The sequence below is a fragment of the Cicer arietinum genome, chromosome 8 (genome assembly GCF_000331145.2).
Source record: "Cicer arietinum cultivar CDC Frontier isolate Library 1 chromosome 8, Cicar.CDCFrontier_v2.0, whole genome shotgun sequence".
NCBI classification, from domain to species: domain Eukaryota; kingdom Viridiplantae; phylum Streptophyta; class Magnoliopsida; order Fabales; family Fabaceae; genus Cicer; species Cicer arietinum.
In genome coordinates, this window is record NC_021167.2 from 6127460 (window position 1) to 6148034 (window position 20575).

The 20575-nt window shown below is 28.8% G+C and overlaps 2 protein-coding genes across 2 annotated transcripts; one reads left to right on the forward strand and one right to left on the reverse strand.

Annotated features, from left to right (window-relative positions):
- Positions 1 to 3551: 3551 nt before the first annotated feature.
- On the reverse strand, positions 3552 to 5654 carry LOC101515299 (NEP1-interacting protein 1). The gene is made up of 5 exons (XM_004512120.4): positions 5228 to 5654; positions 4713 to 4891; positions 4304 to 4387; positions 4035 to 4199; positions 3552 to 3906 (listed from the first exon to the last, which is right to left on the reverse strand). The coding sequence occupies exons 1-5, from the start codon at positions 5379 to 5381 to the stop codon at positions 3784 to 3786; spliced, it is 705 nt and encodes a 234-aa protein (XP_004512177.1). The 5' UTR covers positions 5382 to 5654; the 3' UTR covers positions 3552 to 3783.
- Positions 5655 to 12448: 6794 nt separating this feature from the next.
- On the forward strand, positions 12449 to 19631 carry LOC101515627 (aconitate hydratase 1). Its single transcript, XM_004512121.4, has 20 exons — positions 12449 to 12643; positions 12764 to 12871; positions 13074 to 13234; positions 13604 to 13696; positions 13811 to 13996; positions 14188 to 14349; positions 14542 to 14686; positions 14793 to 14935; positions 15011 to 15067; positions 15156 to 15235; positions 15644 to 15719; positions 16403 to 16588; positions 17057 to 17124; positions 17228 to 17346; positions 17433 to 17554; positions 17632 to 17730; positions 17832 to 18311; positions 18692 to 18790; positions 18877 to 19119; positions 19245 to 19631. The coding sequence occupies exons 1-20, from the start codon at positions 12640 to 12642 to the stop codon at positions 19317 to 19319; spliced, it is 2706 nt and encodes a 901-aa protein (XP_004512178.1). The 5' UTR covers positions 12449 to 12639; the 3' UTR covers positions 19320 to 19631.
- Positions 19632 to 20575: the final 944 nt, after the last annotated feature.

Consider the following 20575-nt stretch of genomic DNA (forward strand, 5'->3'; position numbering starts at 1 on the left):
TGACTTATCCTTAACCTTTTCTTGCTCCTTCAGAGCCCAATTAGTATTTGGGCTAGTTTCATATCCAAATGACCAAAGTTTTTCTATACTTAACCATTTTAACTAAATATTGAGGAAAAAAACTTTTACTTGAATACAGTTTTGATCTTTTTTTTTTCATTTGTGAAATTAATTCTCCCTTTTTAAATCAAAGAATTTTGTCCCTTCCATAATTTTTGTAATTAAAACTTTTAATTTATGAAATTATTTATTTTTATAATTTAGTTAATTAGTATATAAATAATAAATACATTTAGATATTTCTCTATTATGAGATTATATTTCGTATTATTTAAAATACGTTAAATAATTATTGTTTTAGTAAAAAAATATAAAATAGAGATTAAAATTATCGAATTTTAAAATAGGAGAACCAATTTGATAAATTAGAAAAAATATGGAAACAAAAACTATAATTAAGTCAAATTATTTTAACCAAATTAATCAATTTCTTTCCTATGAGTGTCTTTGTTAAAATAACGTAAGTCCATTCATTTTGTAAAAATATTCTGTCTTTTTATTTTTTTAAATGTGTATTTATTCTACATTGATGAGAAATTCTTAAAAATAACTGTTTTTAAAAAGAGAAGATGAAATACTAGTAAATAAAAATATATTTTTTAAAATAATAAAAATACTTTTTTATTTTTATAATTTTTTTAAAAATAGACTATTATCTTTTACATTCTTATTAATAAAAGTAAAATTAATATTAATTTTAAAATAAAAATAGAAGATATTTTTAAAGTGAGGTGTGTATTTCATCACTTGCATGGTCGGAAAAATTATTGTTGACATTGAGGAGGATAAAAATGTAGATTTCAATGTTTGTTCCAATATTGAAAATTAGTTCCTGAACAAAATACTTTTCATTTTCACATGCTTTTTTTTCAAGGAAACAGTGGGGGAGAAAAAGAAGAGATTTTCATGAAGGTGGGGATGAAATTTAAGTAAATACCCATATATCTCGTTCTTATAAATAATTTAATGAGTACGATAAACTACAGTTAATTTATAATAAAGAGAGTAATTTACCAAGACTGCTTCGGTAATATGCTTATGACTCTAAAATTTATCGGTCACTTTTATGCTAATAATTTTATGTGTTTTTACTCTATTTGATTTCATATGTAAGAAGAGAAGCAAAATTATCAAAGCAATGATGTTCATTTAATATTTTAAATTTGAAAGTTGTATTTAAATATTATATTACTATTAAATATTTTTGCAGCCAATTATGTGCAAAACTTATGAATTACAAATAACTAAATAAATGAGTTTAAATAATTAATGAATTTTAAGATTGAATCAGTTTAAAGGATATGAGTTTAATTTTTCGTCTCGTTTCTGACTACTTCTCATAGTTTTATGATAAAAAAAATCAATTTTTATTTTAAAATATATAATAAATATAATTATAAATAGTAAATACAACTGTGAAAGTTTAAATTTGAGATAAAATATTTAACTTAATAGTATTAACATTGGTCAAATTAAATCAAATGATTTTTAAGTTTTTTTATTTCCAATTTAGTGAAGCACAATAGGCATGGTACCAATACCTATGGTATTGGATTTAAATTTAATTTATAATTTATTTACACAAAACGAATTTGTAAATCTTAAGTATTTGAAAGTCTATTTATTTATAAAAAATAAATTTAATATTTTAATGAATAAATTATTTTCTATTTAATATTTATAACTAGTGAGACATCGAATTACTAAGCCGATCTTGTATATGCACAGAAGAGAATGGCTAAAATATAAGATTTTTTTACTTATATCCTAATTCTAGAAGAAACAAAATGCAAAATATCCTACTTTGAAACTAAGGTGTGGATGTGACCATGTACTATGAACCGTGTTATAAAATTCTCTCGTGGGATCATGTATTGCTTTACTTAATTTTTTAATAAATTAAAAAAATAATAAAATATCAAATTAATATATAATAGTATATTTAAGATGCAATTTTCTAAAAGAGAAAAATTTTCAACATAATATATTGTCGCATCCTTGCGACTTCTCTAAAAGTAAAAAAGAAATTAGTATATTAATTTTAAAAAAGAGTAAACTTTTTTATATATGATATTATAAATATTACCACCTCTTTCCTAATTTTTTTTTAACAGTGATATTAAAAAATTTATAATTTTTTTTATAATTTAAATATATTAGTCATCTTCAATTTTTAATCTATTTAAAAATATTATAAAATAAAATTTAAATATAATTAGTTTATTAGTTCATTAATTTATATAAAATATTAAATTTTTTATTTAAACATATTAATATAAATAATTTTTAAATAAATTATCCAACGGTGTCAAACTTTTAAAAAGACCAATTTAAATTTAAAAAATAGAACGATAGATAACATATTCAAAAACTTAAGTCGTGATTTTTTTACCAAGTCAAATTTAGACTTCTTTTAGAAAGGTTAAAAACTTGCAAAGAATGGGAAACGAACACTTAATGTGGTAGATAAGTGAAACAATGGTAGCATTGATGGAGTTGGTGACTCCCAAGGATGTTATGGTAACGTTTTTTTACGGATTTTTTTTTAAAGTGAGATAACAACGATGTTTAAACTATTATTATTAAATTCAATATCTATTTTTTATTATTAAATCAAATTATATGTGTATTTAATTTTTTTTTTTATAAGTTTGTGTATTTAATTCAAAATTTATATTATTTTATGTATCACAATGAATGTCACTTTAACAACAATAATTTTAAAATAATTATCATTCACAATTTTCAATATAATTTTAATTATTTTTTTATACTACTTTTCAACAATTATTATAAACACAATTTTTAAAATATTATTACACTTTACAATAAAAAAATCAATAATTTAATAAAATAATTTTACTTTTTCATCTAATTATTAAATTTCATAATATGTATGAATAAAATCTTGAATATCACTTATTCTCAGAATAGGAGTATCATAGTAATAATCAATAAATACTTCATTAATCATCTGTCACATTAACTGCACTAACCGATTGTTTTAAGGTTTGACAAATGACAAATCACGTTAAAAGTTTTAATGAAGGACTTTGTTTTGGTGCATTGAAAACATGAGAAGCAAGCAAAAGCTTTGATGTAGCCATATCATCCATAGATTATAGGGTCATGTTACAGTCTCCACTCTCCACTCTCCACTCTCCACTCCAAGCAATATGACATGATCATGTACCAACTTCATTAATATACATACTACAATTTAGACTAGGACAAAACTTAGGTAGTATAATTTTGTGCAATATTTTTTTAGTGTTGTTCAACCACAATTCAATACATATACAGTGTATTCAATACAATAAACATAACTCATCCTAAATTTAAATTTAATCCATGTAACATACTACAATTTATGAACTAACACCTATAGAATATATAGCACCAACCAAAGTTGTCCTTTTTAATATCACTTTAACCATGACAAAAACTAGAGATAAAATGTAAGTATAGAACATAAAAGAATGGGAGCAAGCTAGAAGAAAAAAAAAGGGTCATCTACTCATCATATGTCCATATACAAGAAAGAGGAAAATGGTTTATCTCAAAATTTTCTTTACACTAATTTAGTACAATGATATCACATAACTGCATTAGCTCTTAGTAGATGTAATCAAGTGTAAGACCTAGAATTAAATAAGCTTATGAACAAAACCAAAAAAATAAATAAAAAACCTCTTTTATGGTTTGTGTTATGCATATACAAAATTACAGATCCCTTCTGCATAATGGGCAAGAACCATGCCTCAAGAGCCACATATCTATGCAAGGTAGGTGAAACATGTGATGACAATGAGGTAAACTTCTAACTGTTTCTCCAAGCTGAAAGTCCTGTATATGCACCAAGAATCAGAAATTTCAATTTCAATATCAAAGTACAAAATAACACTTTGTTCATGTCATAGGTAAGCATTGGTATTAACAAGAAAAAAAGTGCAAAAAGAAACAGAAAAACCAACCTGGAGGCAAACTGAACAAGAAACTTTATCTCCTGATGCATCGACGTTGTCGGAGGTGATTTTGATTTTTGGGATTTTCGCAACCGAATCTCCGGATAACCCTTTTGAACCACCAATGTCAAAGATGTTTTGAACTTCATCAAAGCTTGTTTCAACAGCACCCATCTTATAAAAAAAAGAGCAGAAGAGAAGTGTCAGAAATTTGAGACAGTGAACATTGCAAAATTCTCTGTCATAATTTAGTCCTTTTTAGTAGAAAACTAAAGTACCTGACTTTGAACAGCACTCAACATGGCTGGACCTATTCTCTCACGCACAAGTCTACCACTCAACAAGCTAGCAATAACATCAATCTGCAAAAAACCTCAGAAGGATCAGAATTCAGGTTACACAACATGGCATTATAGAAAACTCCAAAGGGACTAAAACTCTGCAACTATGAATTGCAGAGTGCAGACACATACACGAAAATCAAACACAAACAATTAAAGAAAATATAAATAATTGAATATAACCGAATGTGTCGGTACCGTGTCGGTGTCAGACACTGATACGTGTCGAACACCAGACACGTCTACTATCCGAGATGTCGGTGCTACACAGTTCAGCAATCATATAGCTATACATGAAAAGCTTCTAACCCAAGAAAATATCTCATTCTAACAAAGGCCTACTCACCAAGTATAAAAGACAACCAATCCCAGATTCATCAGAATGCCAAAGAACAAGAGAGGATTCAAACACTTCAATGGAAAAAACAGCTCCTGAAATAGCACCAACAGCAGCACCTCGAATGAAACCACTTTCAGTCTCTTGGCCTATCAAAGCTCCTGTCATAGCTCCCAACAAAGTCCCCACTGCAAAACAAAACAAAACAACCCATTAAACCTTTTTCAACTTAAAATGTCACATCTTAATATTTAAAACACAAGAAATTGAAAACCTTAACCACAACTATGGAAATTCTTTTCAAGCTTAAAATAACCAAACAACACAACATAACCCAAACAATCATGAATCAACAAAACAGCATAACCCCACCTCCCAAGTTTAATTTTTTTCATCCAAATTTCACATAAACAAAATCACATGAATCATTTCCACACATTGACATTGCAAATTCAATCCCAAAAACGAAAAACAGAAACAGATCAATGAGATATTAGAACAATAATTGGAGAGAAGAAACAAACCTAATGCAAAGCAAAAAGTCAAGATCGCAGAAAAAATGTTCCCAATGACAGCAGAAACAGCGAGGGTGCCAAATTGTTTAACCTTGTCAATAAAATTCCCTAAAGAACCGAACAAAGATGAACGCAAAGGACATGGATTTGACACAAAATCCATCTGGGTTTGGTTTCTCTCAGAAATCGTACAAATCGGTGGTACAAACTACAAACAACAACAATTGGTAAAGTGGGTTCGGTTTCAAATGATGTCACAAGATTTGGGTTTAAGAAGGAGTTTATATAATATAATAATATTAATAAAATTAAATAATAATAATGATGAAGAAGATATGATGAAGAATAATAATATTTATAAGAGAAACGGTGTTGGAGAATGCTTAATCTGTAAGTGAAAGGAAATTGAAATCAACCAATTTGCATTTAAAGCTTCTGTTCCTTAACGAGACCAATTTTCAAACTATTTCTATCTCACTATTATTATTATTATTATTATTTTTTTTTTCTTCTAAAATTGTTATTATTGATTAATCATAATAATTTCAATTGGTACAAATCATCAAATTAAAAATGATTAAATACTTTTTCAAAATGGCACCAGACTAAACAGAAGAGAAATAAAAGAAATTAGTTTTTTTTTTGTGACAACTAAGCTTGAAACTAATTTTCAAACCCGCGTGATTAATCAGCCACACAAAAATTGTCACATGAAATGAGTTTTGTTTTTATATTTTGATGGATTTTGTTTCAATTACTAATTTTATTGTTGGTTTGTAAGATTGTTGTTTTAACTTTTCCAGCTTAGTTAAGAAAAGATGCTTCTGATGTTGATGGCTTTGGCTGGCTGCTGTTTTCTCCGCAACTTGTATTATGACACCATACTTCTTAATTAATGCTATTATTTTTCTAAAGAAATTTAATTTCAAAGATAGTTGCTAATCAAATTTAGACCCTGTTGTGTTTGAAATTTAATATGAGGGTTTATTTTTGTGATCTCACCTTTTAATAAATTTACAATTTTTAAAATATAGAAATGAGACTAATAAAATGTAATTGTGATATCATCAATTTTAATATAAAAGGATCTAAATCTCTTACTAATACAATACTTGTTTGTTAAACTGGCAAAAACATAGCAACATCTAAAACGAGATTTAATCATAAACTTTATAGAGTTTATAATTATAAAACTACTAAAAAAATTATCAAAGTTTATTTTTATAAAATTTAGAATATAAAATCATTTATTAAATTAATTTAATTGATTTAATGTAATATTATTTACTTTTTAATGAAATAAGTTAATATAATATTATTTGTTGAGACAATATTAATTTTAAATAATATTTTATTAGTTTTAATTTTAAAATATTAAAATACATAGTCTTTTATTACAATATTTTTTTTTGAAAGTTTTTTATTTAATAAAAAACTAAAGTGATTATTTTGATGGTTAATACTCATTTCGTTTTCAATATCAAAAATCCTCATTACATTTTCCACATTTTTCAATATTATCTATATCTACTAGTAGACATTATTTTATAATAAAAAGTTATATTAGGAGAAACATGGAATATTTCAACTATATTGATCAACCGCGATTGGTAGTAGATATTTAATTAATTTATTAATAGTTATGATATTTGTCTACAGTGCATTCAGTTTTTTTTTTTTTTTTTTATGAGGAAAATATCTTCTTGATCGGATAGGGTCAGTAGGTGGGTTATAGTAGACTATGTAACTATGCTATGAACAAGGTTATGGCCTTATGGGACAACATAAAGATACACTTAGTACTGTATTATCCATGTTGTATTTAATGTTGTATTTCTCTTTTTCCGATCCAACGTGTACTTGGGATTTAGCATGAAGTACTAATTTGCTACTTTTTGAATTTTTCAGTTAGTCCTTGATTAATGAGTATAAATTTATAATTATTAATTTAAAATAATATTTTTTATGCTGATTTAAAAATATTGTCCTCCCTTCTTTCCGCAATAATTAAATTATTCTATTGTTTTATATATATTAATATATATATTATTTAAATGTCTTATGAAGTATAAGTGTTATTTCTTTTTTTAAAAAAAAAAACAGATATAAGTATCGTTACATTTATTATAATATGGAATAAATATATTAAATTGAAAATAATATTAATTAGATTATGCAATTGAACAAAATATAATTAATATTATTTTAAAATAATTATTTTACTAATAAATTAATTGTCATAGGAGGAATGGAGTAATTAATAAATGCTTTAAAAAAAATTAAGGTTTGCTTCTATTGCGTACATGTAGTTTCATTGATGTAGGGTTTTGATCTTTAATGTTTCATTAATGTTGGGTTTTGGTTATGTACTTTGAATTGCTTAAATAAATATTTATGGTACTTTTTTAGCCTAGCAAATTTGGACCTAATATTGATATTTTATTGAATACCAAATAAACATGTTGGTTTAAGTCACAATTTGTGTGTCATTAAAGCATATATAAAAGAGAGTACATTAGGTCAAGTGAGAAAATGTTTTCTTAGAGATAGAAAAGGGGCTTAGAGAGAGAGGAGACTATAGGTAGCTGGTATGAGAATATTTAATTGAGGAGGCCATTGAGAAAGTATATCATACCACAATGAACCTTTTTAAGAGGTAAATTGTTGATGGTGAAAGTCAATTGTGCATCATTGGTGTGATGGTGAAGAATCTGTAAAATGTTTATTTTTTGGATGTCCAATGTTTTCTGGATTTTGGTTGCGTTTGGAAGTCATCTTTTGTTATGAAGACAAAAGTCATTTTAGCAACTTTGTGGGATTAATACAAGGGAAGGGTTGGGGAATAAACTTTCAATTTTATGGTTCAACTTTCATGTGATCCATTTGGAAGACTAAGAATCACGGAGTATTTCAAGCATGAGTTGGGTCGATTCAAACAATTATATATGCTCCTAATGTGGTCCCTTTTATATCACATGTAATTGCTAGACACCATTTGTTTCTATTTTGTAATGAGAGAAATACATGAATTTTAATTGAGTTGATGGGAGGGAAGTTATACGAGAGAAGTTAATATATGTTTACTTTAAAATAGAAAATAAGTGGGGATGAAATAAATTTTTAATGGTTTTGTGTTTTGTTTACGAGAATGTGAAATATTTTTAATGATTTTTATGTTGTGTGGTTTCCTCTCTTTTAAATTTCTCAAAATAAAGAGATAATAAAATGATATATATATATATATATATATGAAAGATTTTGACTCATTTCTCTTCTTGCCTCTCATAAAAATTAAACCAAAAACATCCTAAATGTCAAATATTTGATGGTGTCAAGCATGACAACATAACATGTATACTTGAGTATCCATTCGAGCTCGTCAACTTAAATGTGTAGATTCAAGTTTTTTTTTTTAATTTCAAACTTGAGTTAAAATGGAAGTATAACTTCGCGTTTTGAGATTCACCTCACTAATAAAATTATTAATGTTTTAATTTTTTAATATACGTAATTATTCATTTTATTTTACATTATAGATTATTAAACTTAATTTTATCTATTTAAAGATTAAATTTATTATTATTATTATTAATTATTTATAATAAATATATTTTCAAAATTTATTATATACGTGAACGGATGCGGGGTAGGACTTAATTCAATAAGAATTGATGAACAAGCTATTTGATTTTTGTAAGATTTTGATTTTGATTTTTAGTAATGTTTTGATATTAAAGAGAAACGATAGTGGAGCTTAATTCAATAAAATTCAATAAAAGAATTGATGACCAAGTTAAGGTGTTCATGAACTCTATAACCCTGTCTTGGACTAAATCCATCAAACGAGATGATTTATACGCATAGTAACTGTAAAAAAAAGAATGAATGAAAAAGATCTTGTCTTGGTCCGATAAAAAAAAAATATTATATGGTAGGTGTAAAAATTTATATTGTCAATTAATTAAAATTATCAAATTAATAAAAATATTTAATTTGTATTTTGATTATATATATTTAAAGTCATTAATATAATTGATTGTAATATATTAACAGTATATATAGAAATTAAACTCTTAAAAAATTATAAATTATTTTTTTATCTAGACCAAAAATTGAGACCTGAATTAATGTTGAAATTTTCACTACAAGTTGGAAACACTATGATGTTCACGACAATCATTTACATGGTATTTTGATCATCATTACATCTATAAATGTCTAAGTAGTAAGTTTTAGTCTTCAAATTACTGAAATAATGGTATATGGTAAAAAAGAAACTATCAAATTATAAAGATATTGAAATTTAGGATTCTCACGTAAATAATCTTTAAAGGATATATTTTTATTCTATGATTGTACGTTGTCAGATAGTAGAGATAATAGTTGGGATTTTATCTATCTATTTTTTTATGATCCTTTCTTTATGACTATTGACAAAAACACTTTCTAGATATATAACCATTGAATTCCTCTGCAATTTATAAATTTATAAAAAGTTACTTTCACCATTTTTTACGAGGACTTAAAATAAACTAATTAAGAAGAAAAAAATTAAGTCAAGACTTTATAATATTTTTTAGTTTTATTTGTATTTAATTTAAATTGTAATAATTTTAGTTAATTGGTGTTAGCCCAATATGGGTCTAGAGAATTTTAGCTCATTTTAGGAATAAGGTAAATACTTATTTAAATATTTTGTAAGAGTTTCATTTTTTGGATGATTTTTAAATAAATTAAAATTTCTCTAGTGAGAATTAATGAGATGCGTCTCCTCTTTAAATTTTTAGATTAGAACTTGAATCTTATAAATGAATTTATTTACTATTGTGGTGATTCCATATTATGACGTCTTCTTCAACTTCTTCATCTAACTCATGTTTGTTTGTTTATTTTTTCTTTTATTTCACTATTTTATCTCAAAAAATCGTTTGGTTAGATTTTTAATATCATGTGAAAACACTCAATCCACATCAATTTTTCATATGTATCTTTTCACTTTATTAAATGATATTACGAGTCATAATAATTAATTAAATTAGTTATTACATAAATGAGATATACAAATAATAAGAGTTAAAACTTTTCAAAGAACCAAATTCAAAATCTCTCGGGGACAATTGTATATGCCGATCGTGGTTTCGTTTTATTGCATTATTAATTTGTTAATAAATGAAAAGAAGAAACAAATTGTCAACTTATACTATGCACATCTCATTCATATTGTAATCACTAACTTTTTTTCGTAACATTTACAATTTTTCTATAGACAGTCCAATTGAGGCACAATGTACAGATTTCCTGAATCTTTTCTCCTCTTATGCTATACAAAGTAGGGTGAAATGCTCCTTTTAATACTCCATCTTTTCCAAATTAAGTATCACATTTACAAAAATAATTTAGTCTAAAAAGACTACTACTTTAGATTTCTAATGTAATTTTAATTAATTTATTTAATTATACACTCTAATTAACTCAATATATATCACTCTCAATTTATCATTTATCCACTTTGTATTCTTGATAATTACGTAAATAATTAATAAAAATAATTTAATAAATTTATTATTATCTTTTTTTTATCTTTTTTTTTTTATTTTTTATTTATTTTTTAATGTATATAAAATAATCAAATATGTTAAGTATTGTGAGACTGAAAAAATATAAAGGGTTAAATATTTCTTTCAGTATACGATTAACAACTTTTGTTTTAAGTGCTGCGATGTTTCATGGGCCTGTAGATGTTTAGTTGTCGTAGAGAAATAACAAATTTTGATATTTAAAAAATTAGATACAACAAAATGTGAATCTCTAACCGAAGAAAGTAAGAATGAAATAAATAGTAAAATCACATCACCAAGAACAATCCCATATAAGTCACTCTAGTCAGAAGTATCAACAACTCTTCAAACTAGTATGGTCATCGTGGACATCTCAATCTCCTTTACTATTCATGGTAGAACCCCATTATACTTTCAAAATATAATGACATTTAAAATTAAAAAGATATAATGAAATTTTGTAAAAATAAAAGTAATTTATTTAGAAGTTAACTTTTGAATGCATTATGTATTATGGAAGTAAATTTTTAAATCACTTACACTTTAAGAAGGTTAAACCTCAATGTAACATATGTGTTTTGCAAATCAACTTATAAAAGATATAACTATCTATAATTTAATTTTCGAAAAGTATAAAGTATAAACTATCCAATAGAAGGTAATGATTTAAACAAAAAAAAAAATTGAATCTTCCTAAATATACGGTATTGTTCCTAAATATACGATATTGTTCCTAAATATACGGTATTGTTCCTAATTCAATATTGATTCTTCCTAATTTTCTAAAATATATAAATATACGGTATTGTTGTTCAAATTCATGTCAAAAAATCATTTCTCAAATTCATAACATAATAAAATAAAGTTGAATAAAATAAGGCCAGATATCATTCACTTTAAAAATCTAATTAGATTGTTCTATAATACCCAATAAGCATATCTTAATTGACATTTTTTGTATATATTTAAAAACCACAAAGTAGTTCAATAAAATAACATTCTTTAAAAAAATAGACATATCAAGCCTTCTTTTGTAAATAAATTAAAACGGATATTAACAAAAGTTATACAACACCGTATCAAAAATATTTCAATAAAAAATTAAATTAATAAAACAATCTAATTTTTAACATCGCGACAAATTATTCTCTTAATTTCAATATAATATCTCAAATATGATTACTTGAAATTGATGTATCGAATAAAAAAAACACATAAAAATTTATGTAATAAAAGGCGTGTAGTATTTTTCTTGCCTTTATTTTTTCATTTAATAAAAGCATAATTGTGATTAAGACGAAAAAGGATAATGGTGAAGACTATAGACCAAAAAGAAAAAAAAAACATTACATAATAATGTACCTCATAAAGACACTTTCAAGTCTTCCCCTAAAATAATATTATTTATTTACTTTTATAGAAAATATTTTCAAACTCAAACTTACTTAAAATTTATATCCATATATCTGCAATGGAATCGACGGTATTCAAAGTCACAACATACAAATCCAATGCATGATATTTTACTACTAAACCAAAGTATTAGAATTTTGATTTTATCATCTAAAACATGAATGATCCGTCAAATAGAAAAGGGAGAGTGTGTTAAGCACGTGACATAGCATATCTGGATCTACCATATACTAAAGTTGAATATTACGAAATAACACTTTCAGAAGACTAAAGGCAAATTGAGAAAATTGAATAAATCGAATATACGACATTACCACCGTCCACAGCGGCAACATTTCCACATAATTTCTCTCTTCTTAAAAGCCTTTTTCTCACCCACCCACCTTTATCACCTTCGTTCTTCACGCTCTCTTTCTCGATCCATTTCAATCTCAAACTCAATCTCTTACCATGGGTTAGGAACTTCTTTCACTAATCATTTTCACCTCTTCATTTTCAGATTCAATTTTCTCATATCTTTTATTTTATTATTATTATTTGCATTTTTTTTTAACTTTGAATTGTTTGGTTTCAGCAACTGAAAATCCATTCAAAAGCATATTGAAGACGCTCGAGAAACCCGGTGGTGACGGTCACTTCGGAAACTACTATAGCTTACCAGCTCTCAACGATTCCCGAATCGGTAAACTCACTCATTTTCTTATTTGTCTATTCGCTAATCTAATTATTATGTTGTAATTAATTAATTAATTGATTATCTGATTTTGTGCATTATAATAGTAGTAGTGATAATAATGATTGATGATTTTACTTATGATTGATGAATTGAATTTGATCTGAAGCGGTGGGGGAGTTGATGGTGAAATTTTGTGTTTGTGTTGCAGATGAACTTCCTTATTCTATTAGGATACTTTTGGAATCTGCAATTCGTAACTGTGATGAGTTTCAAGTTAAGAGTGATGATGTTGAAAAAATTATTGATTGGAAGAATACTGCTCCTAAACAGGTCGAAATTCCGTTCAAGCCGGCTAGAGTGCTTCTTCAGGTGAGTAGTAGTGTGATTGTGAATATGAATATGATTAAATACGTAATTTAATCCAACAGTTACTATGCTTTCGTTGTTTTTTTGTGATTACATATTTTGTAATATTTAGCTTTTCCCGTATAAAATACATCACTTATAACTAACTTCTGATATGTCTGGGAGAGAGAGAGAGAGAGAGAGAGAGAGAGAGAGAGAGAGAGAGAGAGAAGTAATAAAAAGGTAAATGGTATCCAAACTGTAAATGTATATGGTGTTGAACAACAAAAATGTTGTCCAAATAACGTTTCTGTTAGTGATATTGCTTTGGTGACATTGTTTGAATGTTACGTGTATTTGTGATATTCATTGTGCTTTTGATGTCATCATCAGGATTTTACCGGGGTGCCGGCTGTTGTTGACCTTGCCTGCATGAGAGATGCAATGAACAAGCTTGGTGGTGATTCTAATAAAATTAACCCCTTGGTAAACAAGATGCTGCTTATTAGTGAATTTAAGATTGATATTTGGTTTTTTATTTCATTTTTTATAATTAATTCATTGGGCATGTCTAATAAATTTAAAATTGGTCACCTACAGGTACCGGTTGATCTTGTCATTGATCACTCTGTTCAGGTTGACGTAGCAAGATCAGAAAATGCAGTTCAGGCAAATATGGAACTTGAATTCCAGAGGAACAAGGAAAGATTTGGTTTCCTTAAATGGGGTTCAAATGCATTCAATAACATGCTCGTTGTTCCTCCTGGATCAGGGATAGTCCATCAGGTTATTGCATCTTTCAGTAACCATTGAAGTGTGTGCATATGTGTTTATATGTATATGTAATATGTGATGTGATTCTGTAATATTTAATTCCTGAATAATTTAAATTTTTACTTGTGAGGAAAAACTTTGTTCTTTTTCCAGTGGTTCCAGTTTGTCTTCTGAATCAAGTTTTGCAAATTCAACTTTTGCAGGTCAACTTAGAATACCTTGGTAGAGTTGTGTTCAACACAAATGGTGTGCTTTATCCTGACAGTGTTGTCGGAACTGATTCACACACAACTATGATAGATGGCTTGGGTGTTGCTGGTTGGGGAGTAGGTGGAATTGAAGCAGAAGCTGCAATGCTTGGCCAGGTAAAAATAACATGTTACCGAGTTGTTTTCCATATTGTAGAATGGGATTTACTTATTGAATGACTATGTCTGGAAGTTTTTTACTTTCTTTTCTGCTAATTAGTAGTATACTATTGGAAATGCATGTGTTATTGTGTAGTTTTGGCCAATTATTGTGCTGTTATTAGAAATAATAACTACTTTCCTTTGCAGCCCATGAGCATGGTCCTACCAGGTGTGGTTGGGTTCAAATTATTAGGCAAACTAAGAGATGGTGTCACAGCTACCGACTTGGTATTGACTGTTACTCAAATGCTAAGAAAGCATGGGGTTGTTGGCAAGTTTGTCGAGTTTTATGGTAAATACAAATTTATGCGATGACATTTTTCTTCTTTTGTAGCATCATATTCCTAGCTGATTAATATTTCCTTAGATAATAATTGTTTTTTACCTCCTTAATGCAGGGGAAGGCATGAGTGAGCTGCCTTTGGCTGATCGTGCCACCATAGCAAACATGTCTCCTGAGTATGGTGCGACCATGGGCTTTTTTCCTGTGGACCATGTCACATTGCAATATTTGAAATTGACTGGCAGGAGCGATGAAACTGTAAGTTAACACTTGTTTCATGATCGTTGATGTTGGTTGATGTTGGCTGTACGTTCTTACATGTCTTTCCTGCAGGTTTCTCTGATAGAATCCTATTTAAGAGCCAATAAGATGTTTGTGGACTACAGTGAGGTATACTAAGCATATTTTGTTTTGGGATAGTTATATCTGAAATGTCTGAAAAACCCTGCTCTTGAGAGTTTGCTTTGCTGCATTGTAGCCCCAAGTGGAGAGAGTGTACTCGTCCTATTTGGAGCTCAATCTTGAGGACGTCGAACCCTGTGTCTCAGGTCCAAAAAGGTAATGAGTCTTCACGTTTTCCACTTAAAAGTAAGGGAACAAAATTGTACTGTTCCTTTTATTTTGCATTACATGCCTTCCCTTATTAATATTGTACATAAAATTATCCAGCTTTTAAAAATTACAAAATCACCACCAACTGGCAACTTTGAAATGCTATTTAAGTCTAACAAATTTGTTAAAATTGTCTATTCCTACCCTTGACCCTTGCTGGCTTGTTCAATCATATATTTTGAGAAAAATGAAGATCACATTCATTTGACAACATTGTGGAGTTAGTTTAGCATTTTATATGGAGGGTCTGTGTAGTAAGTAAAATTTAGAATGGAGACAAGATGTAGTATGTACTCTGAAAGTTTAATTACATTCAGTTTTCTACTGTGTAATCCTTGCTTTAAATATTTTCAGGCCTCATGACCGTGTTACTTTGAAAGAAATGAAGATTGACTGGCATGCCTGCCTTAACAATAAAGTTGGGTTTAAGGTATGAACTTCTGGGACTGGAACCATCCATATTATTTTTAATGTCTAAATATAAAATGCTGTGAAGTGAGAGAAACATTATTCTATGGCTAATTAATGCAAAACAGTCGTATATTATACACTATTTATGCCTTTTTTTAATGTTAAGACCAACTTTGAGTGAAATGTGCCTTGTTTGGCACCTCTTGCTTTAAGGCGTCAAACCCCCCCAATCGCATCAAGATTGGCCTCAACTTTAACTAACCTTGGATGAAATTTGAATTTATATCCCTGCAGAGTCTGCTCATTGCATCTTCTATGAAGAAAACTGAATAAAGTTTTCTGAATAATACCTTATTTTCTATGTTGAAATTATGAAAGTTACAATAAATGAAGAAGAGCTTTGCTCCTTATATACAATGCCAAAGCCCAAAGGCAATAACTAATCTAACTAACTTAGCTATAACAGAAACCTAAATGTAACAGAACTAACTAACTCAATGAACTAACTAGTAAACTGATAAAATGGCTATCTAACTGAGGTGTTGGATGCTTCATTCTTCTTGTCTAATATAGTCCAGGAAGTAAAATATTACAGTTGATTATACACTGATCCTACTTACATGCTTTTAGATATTTTTTTTTGCTTTATCTCAGCCATGGTCATTTCTTTTGTTTGAGCTGTATAGTATTGCACTGTTACAGGGTTTTGCTGTACCAAAAGAATCTCAGACAAAGGTGGCAGAGTTCACATTCAATGAAACACCAGCAAAACTTAGGCATGGAGATGTTGTTATAGCAGCTATCACCAGCTGTACAAATACCTCAAATCCTAGTGTAATGCTTGGAGCTGCATTGGTTGCAAAGAAAGCATGTGAATTGGGATTGCAGGTAAGTAGATGTCTCTGCATTTGGTTGCTTTGACATTATAACTTAATGATTTGATTTGATAATGATATACTTATACATATATTATGCATAAATCCAATGTGCATGTACTCTTGTTCAAAAGTTGCAATATGATAGACGACATGATCTGGATAACTGGATTTTACTTTTAGTTTCTGACTGTATTTATATTTTTTAACACTGATGAATGCAATGAGATTGCCTCCTTTATTTTGTAGCTAATACTGGACTTGGTATAACATTGTATTTTTGTTGTTTTCCCTTTTTTCTTAAGTCACACTAGCTATTGTTTGAGGCTGCTTTTTGCTTTATAATCCAATAGTTAAACTTAAGTCCATATTTGAGGGAATATATAGTGTGCTTACTTTTTCCATTCCCCCCAATAGTTTGTTATTTGCTACTAAGTACTAACTGATTGCTATTTTTTCACCATTTGATATCAAATATTAGGTGAAGCCATGGATTAAAACAAGTCTTGCTCCAGGTTCTGGTGTGGTTACAAAGTATTTGCAGAGGAGGTACTCTTAGAATATCATCAAATATATAAACTTATAATATGGTGGCGTTCACATTTATGTGGCTGAAATATTTTGATTCCTGAATCATATATTGCTTCTGCAGTGGCTTGCAGAAGTATTTGAATCAGCTAGGGTTTAATATAGTTGGGTATGGATGCACCACGTGCATTGGAAATTCAGGGGATATTAATGAAGCTGTTGCATCTGCAATTACCGAAAATGGTACATATTGTTTTTAAAATGGTATTTTTAAAGTACTCACTTATGAATCTGAGGTTATCTAATCATTGGTTTTCTGAATTTTCCAGATATAGTAGCTGCAGCTGTATTGTCTGGAAATAGGAACTTCGAGGGTCGAGTTCATCCATTAACAAGGGCTAATTATCTAGCTTCTCCTCCTCTCGTTGTTGCCTATGCCCTTGCTGGCACAGTACGTAGCTTTAAATTGTTTCCAAGTATGCATTTTAGAACTGCTTCTTGTTGTCTAATTTGGATATTGATATGCAGGTTGACATTGACTTTGAGACTGAGCCCATTGGGATAACGAAGGATGGAACACAGATCTTCTTCAGGGATATTTGGCCATCCAGCGAAGAAATAGCAAATGTAAGTGGCTAAATGTGTTTAAATATGACTTCACCATATTAATAAAATAAAAAATAAAAAAACTAGTGTCTACCATTTGTTAATATTTGTCAAATTTTTAGGTTGTGCAATCGAGTGTGCTGCCTGATATGTTTAGGGAAACATATAATGCTATTACCAAAGGCAACCCCATGTGGAATGGTTTATCTGTTCCATCTGGCACTCTTTATTCCTGGGACCCTACATCAACTTATATTCACGAGCCACCTTATTTTAAAGACATGAGCATGTCTCCCCCAGGTTCTCATGGAGTGAAGAATGCTTACTGTTTACTCAACTTCGGAGACAGTATCACAACTGACCACATCTCTCCAGCTGGCAGCATACATAAGGATAGTCCTGCAGCCAGATACCTTATAGAACGTGGGGTTGATAGACGAGACTTCAACTCCTATGGAAGTCGCCGGGGTAATGATGAAGTGATGGCAAGAGGAACTTTTGCCAATATTCGCATTGTCAACAAATTCATGAACGGAGAAGTTGGACCTAAAACTATACATATTCCTTCTGGGGAGAAGTTATCAGTCTTTGATGCAGCAACGGTAAGTTTTCTGAACTATGCAACATGTAGACATATTATTCATTGGTATTTTTCTGAATTATGTAACGATGTTATCAGATTAATTCCATAACTTTTTCGATCAAGGACTGAAGTAGCCAACCCAAAGCCTTTTTGTTCATATGTTGTTATTTCTATTTGATTGTCATATTATATATAACTTCAAGGGAGGTTGCGAAGTAGTCTGCTGGTAATCAAATTTAAGAGCTTCAACCCTACAGATATCATGTTGGATTTGTTCTATATGCAAAATAGTCATTAACTAATTATCTTTAGCTGCTCTTTTTTTTTCCCGCTACTCTTGAAATTTAATGTGAAAGAATATATTGTTTGAATTTAGTATTGACAATACTTAATTGTCAGAAATACAAAACTGAGGGGCATGATATGATTATTTTGGCTGGTGCCGAGTATGGCAGTGGAAGTTCTCGTGATTGGGCTGCAAAGGGGCCAAAGCTACTGGTATGTCCTTGATGCTGTTCTGCTCAAACTAGTTTCCTGTTCTCTTGGTTTTATGTAATGCTGTATTGATCCATTATTGTCCCTAGGGTGTGAAAGCTGTCATATCAAAAAGCTTTGAAAGGATTCACCGTAGTAATTTGGTGGGAATGGGTATAATTCCTCTGTGTTTCAAGGATGGGGAGGATGCTGAGACTCTTGGCTTGACTGGTCATGAACGTTTCACCATTGATCTTCCAAGCAATGTAAATGAAATACGACCTGGTCAAGATATCGCGGTGGTGACAGATAATGGGAAGACGTTTTTATGTACCCTGAGATTTGATACGGAGGTATTACTATATCTTAGTTTTTCATATTTTTATTGGTGGTGCTGTCTGTTCTTTTAATCCAGTCTCTTCTTATTCTTTGACTTTTATCCCGCTGAATGTTTCTATGGTTCGGTTACTTATGACAGGTTGAACTTGCTTACTTCAATCATGGAGGCATCTTACAATACGCCATCAGAAACTTGATCAATGCACAACATTGATCAAATGGCCACAGATTTTTAACATTGTCTTAAATAATGTGGAATGGGTCAGCCATGGTCCTCCTTTCGATGTGGGAGGAAATCCATGCCATTCAGCTATTTTTACTAATAAACCTGTAGGAACTCTGTGGAGGGTTGTGAGTTGTGACTGTGTTGTTTGCTATAGAAATGTAATTCATTTTTCCCATTTCTCTTATGTGTCTACGAGAATATAAAGGTTTTTATTATTGATTTTACGGTTTTGTAGCAAACATTTACATTATAGTGCTGCCAACTTACTGAGTTGGGAATATCAGAAATACTTATTGAGCATTGTGCTGTCAAAGCATAACTGGGACAAAAGAGTGTCGGAAGTATTAGTTTATTTTTACTTGTATTTTGGGATTGGGACACGCTCCAAAAGATTCTCATCCATCATTACGAGGAACAAGTACAAAAGATTCGAAACACGCTCAATAAATCTACATGGTTTGACTTTTAAAATTCTAAATTAAGGAAAACACATCACATGTAAGGTCATAGAGAAGCACATATGTCATCAAGAATTTACAATGGATTTCACGTATAGCTTATATATAGCTTAAATTTAAATATAATCTTGGTCTTATCGTTGTTACAATTACAACAAAAATTATAATATCTAAACATTGCATTTCTTTCTAACAATTGTACTTATGTATTCAATATAATATTTTTTCAAACAAAACATTGGTTTAATAATAGGTTTGCACTTGAAAAAAATTATTATTTTTTGCATGTTTTGAAACATATGTAAACTCTTTGAAACAAATGACATTTATTAAAATTTATTATATTTTTACTTCATTTTTATCAAAATTATAATAATTATACAAATGTTTGAAGGAATTATAATAAAAAGAATTAAAATATACCCGTTATAAAAAATAAATGATCAAAATGAATTAAAAAGTTAAATGATTAAAACAAATGTTAACCAAAAGATAAATAATTAATTTTATAATGAAGCATTTATATATTTTTTAGAATTCCAAACTTGGATTGAAAAGTCAAAGTGGATATGAACGAAATGTTTAATCATTTATATCACCCGCAATTGATCTATATGTATATATTATTACATTATGTTTCTATCTAACTCCAAATGGAAGTGTTAATTAAATGGAAGAGATCACAACTCGTTTAATGTGGATTGTGTCAAACTTGTGCAAGTGTCATTGAAAATTTCGTTGGTGACAAACCTGACCTAAAGTGTAAAACCATAGGTGTTAATGTGT

What these genes read in the sequence shown, in the direction of transcription:
- LOC101515299 (XM_004512120.4), bottom strand. Translation starts at nt 5,381, where the DNA reads ATGGATTTTGTGTCAAATCCATGTCCTTTGCGTTCATCTTTGTTCGGT. An exon ending in GACTTTTTGCTTTGCATTAG is followed by an intron (nt 4,892 to 5,227) that starts GTTTGTTTCTTC and finishes TTTGTTTTGCAG; the next exon opens with TGGGGACTTTGTTGGGAGCT. An exon ending in TGAGTGCTGTTCAAAGTCAG is followed by an intron (nt 4,200 to 4,303) that starts GTACTTTAGTTT and finishes TTTTTTTATAAG; the next exon opens with ATGGGTGCTGTTGAAACAAG.
- LOC101515627 (XM_004512121.4), top strand. An exon ending in AAGCTGCAATGCTTGGCCAG is followed by an intron (nt 14,350 to 14,541) that starts GTAAAAATAACA and finishes TTTCCTTTGCAG; the next exon opens with CCCATGAGCATGGTCCTACC. An exon ending in CAAGTTTGTCGAGTTTTATG is followed by an intron (nt 14,687 to 14,792) that starts GTAAATACAAAT and finishes TCCTTAATGCAG; the next exon opens with GGGAAGGCATGAGTGAGCTG.